General features: G+C 49.7%; 1 protein-coding gene across 3 annotated transcripts in view; it reads left to right on the forward strand.

Annotated features, from left to right (window-relative positions):
• The window catches only part of midn (midnolin), a 33,155-nt gene extending 27,401 nt beyond the window's left edge, over window positions 1-5,754 (forward strand). For all 3 annotated transcript variants that reach the window (XM_062555871.1, XM_062555873.1, XM_062555872.1), the window contains one exon: window positions 4,189-5,754. In XM_062555871.1, coding sequence (XP_062411855.1) covers window positions 4,189-4,451 — 263 coding nt within the window. In that variant the 3' untranslated portion in view covers window positions 4,452-5,754. The remainder of the gene's footprint in view (window positions 1-4,188) is intronic.
• Window positions 5,755-6,140: the final 386 nt, after the last annotated feature.

Genomic DNA, 6,140 nt, shown 5'->3' on the forward strand with positions numbered 1-6,140 from the left:
CTCCTCTCTTCCTCCTCCTCCTCTTTCCTCCTCCTCCTCATCCTCCTCCTCGTGTAGTCCCAGCCCCCACCCAGCACATGCGTGGGCAGGCCAGCTCCTCTCTGTGTCTCCATAGACAGCCTGTGCCTCTTGCGTCAGGCCAGGCGGCTCTGCAGGGGCTAAAAGCTGCGACCGAGCTCCCAGGCCAGCACTGGTCGGCGCAGGCCAGCCCCCCCCCCCGCCTGCCGGGCACAGTCCCCGCCCGCCCGCCCGCCCGTTCGCTTCGGGCTCCGAGCTAATAATAGCCCCTGCACAGTAAACATAGTCGCGGAGTCCCCCCAGGCCACGGCATTCATCACGAGGGCAGGGAAAGGGCCGTGACGTTGGTGCCGATAGCAGCCTACGCAAAGACAACAACAGCAACAGCAAAAAAAAAAAAAAAACAACGCAGCAGGGAAGGTTAGGTCTGGTCAGGCTAGTAGTGATGCGCGGGTGGGCTTTTTTTAAAACCCCGCCCAACCCGACTTTTCAGGAGATCCAAACCGCCCCGCCCAATCCGCAAAAATATGTTCGAATTGTGACCCAAATCCGACCCGACCCGCGGAAAGGAAAAAAAACGCATTTAACGTCTTTCCTAGCCTAATTAGCCCACATGAGGACAACAGCGGGTTACAATGATCGGTCATTTTGACAATCTGGCTCCTCCACACCATTCATAATCTGCAGCCTAGACATAGCTAGTGTTACATCTCATCTTCATAACAAGTTTCCATTCATATTTCCCCTTGCAACTTCATAGGCTAGCCTACTTTGCGTTTAACACTGCCAAGCATTTAACAAGCACAGCTGTTTATTCGTGTAGCCTATGACAGAAGCGAGGTGTTCTCGCATTGTGCACAACCTTCGATATCCCAGACCATTAGGCTCCATGTCCATAAAGTAGCGAATGCGCGATTGACTTTTTCAGTCAGTCACGCATGGCGCAATTGGGTGCTGAATTTAGGAGAAATTATGTTTTGCGCTCGACCACACCTCCTGTATTGCAGGCGCATCGCCACCTAATATGTCGGAAGTTAACAAGTGAGAAATGTGCATTTTTACTTTTTGACCCGACCCACCCGCAATATTTAGAAAAAACTATTAGGCCTACCCAAATCCGCCCGACCCGCGGGTAAACCGCGGATATCCGCGGGTAATGGGCTGAACCGCGCATCACTACAGGCTAGGGTCAGCCTCTTGAACATTCCGCACTCCTGGGCTCCAGCGGGGGGCGGGTCAGTGGCCGTGCCAGGTCGCTGCGGACAGCGAGTGACGCCACCTGAACCGGCTCGGCCACTCCACCGCAAACACTTAGCCGAGGGCAACACGGAAGGCAAGAGGCCTGGCAGGCAGAGGGAAGATCCAAAGAGCCTGGTGAGAGAGAGTTCAAATGGGACCGGCAGAGCTGCTGCGTTCTGTCTGTCCCAATAAGCTACCCTTAGTCTTTTCTTTTGAAAAAAAAAAAACGTCTTGTAACATTACATTGTTTCCCATAAGAGTATAATGTGTGTGTGGATGTGTCTGTCTGTGTGTGTGTGTTTTTTTTCTTATCTAATTGCACACTCCCTCCAGCTCGTGGGATGTAGTCTGCGATGGGAGACGAGGTTTAGCTGGCCTAGATTCCCAGCCGTGGCTCTGGTGGTGGTGGTGGTGGTGGTGGTGATGGTGGTGGTGAGGATAACTCAAAGGGCAGCTGAAGGAGACAACTCAGTATGCAGCAGACAGAGCAGGCAGTGTTAGCTACGTTAGCGTTAGCGTTAGCCGCGTTAGCGTTAGCAGGAGCAGCAGCCATCCACACGTGAGGGGAAATTGTGTGTCAGAGAGAGAGAGAGAGAGAGAGAGAGAGAGAGAGAGAGAGAGGGAGAGAGAGAGGCATTCCATACACTGCTTCCTCTTTGCACTATCAGGCTGCCGGCCTTGTAGCCACTCTGCTGATAGCAGTGGTGGGGGTGAGGGGGCTATGGGGGTTGGTTGAGAGGGGGAGAGAGGGAGAGAGAGGGAGAGGGAGAGAAGGCTGGAAGCAAACAAAGAGACCCCTTGCAGAATGCGAGCGTGGCGTGAGCTGGCGAGCCCGTGGAGGCTGCGGTTTCAGCGCTGCGAGGCACGCGGCAGCTCCGGGAGCCAGATGCCCACCTCCCCTCGGGTACGGCGTCCTCCTCTGATCTCAGGCCGACAGACGCGCGCGCACGCAGGCAGGGCAGGCGGGCGGGCGGGCGCAGGGCTGACGTGAATTTTATTTTCATGTCGAGAGAGAGACAGAAGAACGTCGATATGACTCATCCACAGCCTGGCAGCCCAGAGTGGACCTCCCCTCCTCCACCGCCCCCACCCCCACCCCCACCCGTTTCAACACCATCAGCATCAACGTTTAGCACGCTCCGCCAATTTTAGCGTGGTTTCAGTGGTGGTAGAGCTTTCAGATTCTGCAACAACAAAAAAAAAAAGAAAGAAAGATAGAAAGAAAGAAAAAAAGAAGGGGAAAAAAGGTAAAGGAGAGGAGAAAAAGGAGGCTAATTAGCCGGAGGAGGAGGGTAAATGAAGCTCTGCTCAACACAAAGCCTGATGAGAAGGCGAAGGGGTCAAATTGATCGGGCTGCTCTGCTCCACTCCCGAGTCGGCTCCCTGGCTCTCCTCTCCCTCCTCCAGCCCCTGGAAGCTTGAGAGGAAGGGGGGTGAAATTCCAGAGCACGTCCCTCCCGGAGCTCCCCACACCGAGGGGCTGTCGGAGCTCTGCAGGAGAGAGAGAGGGGGAGGTGGGGGTGGAGGCAGCGGGGGATGGTGGGGGTGGGCGTGTGTGGCTGGTGGTTCAATGGATGTGGAGCAGGAAGCTGCAGCAATAAAAGAAGAGGGAGAAGGACAGAGAGAGAGAAAGAGAGAGAGAGAGAGAGAGAAGGAGGGAGGGAGGGAGGGAGGGAGAGAGAGAGCAAGATGGAGAAAAGGGTGTAGGGTGGGGTGATGGGGGTGGGGGACAGGCTCTGTTCGCTTACAATTTCCATTCGCTTGCATTTTCTATTGAAAGCCAATAGCAGTGTCCTCGCCTGGAGATGGATGGCTGCGCTAGAGCTAAGGTTTAATCAATAGGTCTTTTTAATTTGCCATCGATCCATGTTAAAAGCTACTGCTGCTGCTTGTGTGTTTGTGTGTGCACCGCACAGATGTGTGTGTGTGTTTGTGTGTGTGTGTGTGTGTGTGTGTGTGCGTGCGTGTGTGTGTTCGAGTGAAGGATGGTCCTTGCTTGGGATTATTGACATTCTAGCCCCATATTTAATTATTTAATTCCTGGATAGATTCTAATGGAGCTGGCTAATAGATTGTGGTTGCCTTCTTCCTTGGAAACTGCTGAATTTATTTATAAATGAAATTAAGGTGGTGTTGGAGGAGGGGTGGAGGCCGGATCTTAGCGGGTGGCATAAAGGGACTCTCCCTGGAGGGTTTTGGTTCCATAGGCACATCAACGGCTCTAAATGCAGTTAGTATTGCTTTGGTGCTTGTTATTGTTAGTGTGTGCCTTGATTTTCATTGTCTGCACAAGTGAAAGAGCAGATTGTAGTGTGCCGGTATGTTCAGTGCATGCATGTTTTGCAAGGCCTTCTGAATTAACCGTGGAATTACTGCGGTATCTCAGACGGCCAGCCCTGAGCAGTTTTAAACTGACAGAATCTGGTAATGGAAAGTCATGGAATAGTGTAAGATGATCAGGGCTACATGTGTGTGTGTGTGTGTGTGTGTGTGTGTGTGTGTGTTTTAGCAGAGGGAGCGAGTGTTGAGAACACAGGGAATTCTCAGGCCTGGTGTCTCTGTTTAAGCACAGCAGTGTCATAGCTCTGGTCTGTTTATTTGTCCTGCGTTTGGCCTTAGATAACACTGACCAGGCTCAGCTGCAGCCCAGCTCAGCCTCTGGCTCTCCTCTCTCTCTCTCTCTCTCTCTCTCTCTCTCTCTCTCTCTCTCTCTCGTCTACGCTGTACGCCCCCACCCACTCCTTCCTCCCCCTCCCCCCCTTTTTTAAACACAACAAAAATATCACAGTTTCACAACAGGTCACGACAGGCAGCTAAAAGATTGGGGAGGCAGCTACAGATTGATGATGCTTTGAGTGATGAGGAGCTGTCTGGTTCTCTCTCTGTTGCTGCGCCTGTTTGTTCTGACGTTCTCCGTCTCTTGTTCCGCAGGCGAGCGCATCCGTCAGACGGAGAACCGGGCGACGCGCTGCAAGGTGGAGCGCCTGCAGCTGCTCATGCAGCAGAAGCGGCTGCGTCGGAAGGCCCGGCGGGACTCGCGCGCCCCCTACCACTGGCTGCCCAACCGCAAGGCCGGACGCAGCAACAGCAACAGCAGCATGTCCAGCGAGGGCTCCCTGGACCTGGACTTCGAGGACTCGGTGTGGAAGCCCGACGTCAAGGCCGACATGAAGACGGAGTACGTGATGGCGTAGAGCGGAGGAGCGGGAGGGGGAAAACCCCGCGCGAGGAAAAGGACGCGGAGAGGCGTTTTGTCGAGGAGAGGATTCGGACTTGGGCGGCGGAGAGACGACGAGAAAGAGGAGGAGATGAGGAAGTCTTCTTTTCTCACTTCTCTTGGTGTCTAAAGACTTGTTTGGCACTCAGAAGTGTTTTGCTTTTGTTGACTTCTGTGGGGACATAAAAAAAAAAAGAAATAAACACAAGAATAACGTTTTGGGACAAAGACAGGACACCTGTGTTTTGAGCATACAAATGCTTGCTGTCCTAAGAGGAAGACGGAAAAAAAAACTAAGCATAGCAGACTTGGTGTATTTTCTTTTTGTGTCTCTTTTTGTTTGTTTGTTTGTTTTTTGGATTGATTGATTGTTTTCTAGCTTTCCAAGGAGAACTCTGGATGGAGATTCACACTGCTAAACTGGACTCTCAGTGTACTGAACAGACAAAAAAAAAGATGCAGGTCTCAATCCTGTTGTCGTACACTCTTCAGAATGGGCATTTACAGTCTCCAGATCACCAACCAGAGTCGTGTTATTTCTTAGAGGTTTTTTTTTTCTCTTTTTGTTTTCATTTTCAGAACGTATTTTTTCTAAGGAAATATGTAGCATTGTTCACAAAGCATTCAGGTTTTTTCGTACAGTTGAAAGGTATTTTATTTGCACATATCTATGATTTTGTTTTTTGGTGGCTGGTTGGAAGCGTGGAAGGCGTGGAACGTAGCCTCCAGTGGCCACGACTTCAGAGGACAAAAAGAACAGACCCAAGGAAATGCATGTTTCCCCATCTAAAACAAGTGGATCTCAAAAAGAAACCCCAGCAACAGCTCATAAATAGGAACCATTTATAATTAAAGAAAAATAAATAAAAGAGATAAAAGTCATGCCGAGGGTTGTAAAATCAATGCCTTTGAATATATATATAAAGAAAGAAAATCGTCTATTTTTGTTTCACTTTTTTATCTGCTGTTTTCAAAAAACAGTTTCCCAAAATGGCTTGGCTCAAGTCCTGGAAAAAATTGATTTCTACAGTACTGTAATTTATGTTTTCTCTAGGTCACTTGTTTATCCATTCATTCATTTACTCATTGAAGAGATCATGTCCACAAATATGTCTCTTATTTCTTACTGTAAAGTCACAACCTCTGTAAACCTTGGTAGGAGTTTTTTTGTCTTATTTTTAATCAGCTGAGTAGAGTGGGTGTATGTGGTTTGTGTTTTGTTTGCGTGCATGTGGGTGTATGCATTTTTGTGGATGACCGAGTAAATGAACTCAAGTGTGGCCCAAAGTTTACTGTAGTTCATTATTCAGGCTCGCTCCAAAATCACACTTTCACTCTTTGTTCTCGACCACTTCACTTGGTAAATTGTGGACTGCGACAACATCATGCCATTTCTCTCCGCAAATCATCACATGTTCTCAAAGAGACGATCTCTGGACTGCCAAATAAAAACAGTAGTCATTTGCATTTGTCATGGGTGTATTGTAAAAGTATTCAAGAGCTGTATGTGGATTGCGTCTCCAAAAGATGCAGCCAAACATACTTGCCAGTCCATGTTTAGGCCTTATAGATTCACGTGCCCTCCAATTTAATTGGGAGGAGAAAAAAAAAGTACACAACAACAAGGGACACCAAATTTCCAGTTTCGCAAGCTTCGCTTCTATTT

The sequence above is a fragment of the Sardina pilchardus genome, chromosome 15, assembly GCF_963854185.1.
Source record: "Sardina pilchardus chromosome 15, fSarPil1.1, whole genome shotgun sequence".
NCBI lineage: Eukaryota > Metazoa > Chordata > Actinopteri > Clupeiformes > Clupeidae > Sardina > Sardina pilchardus.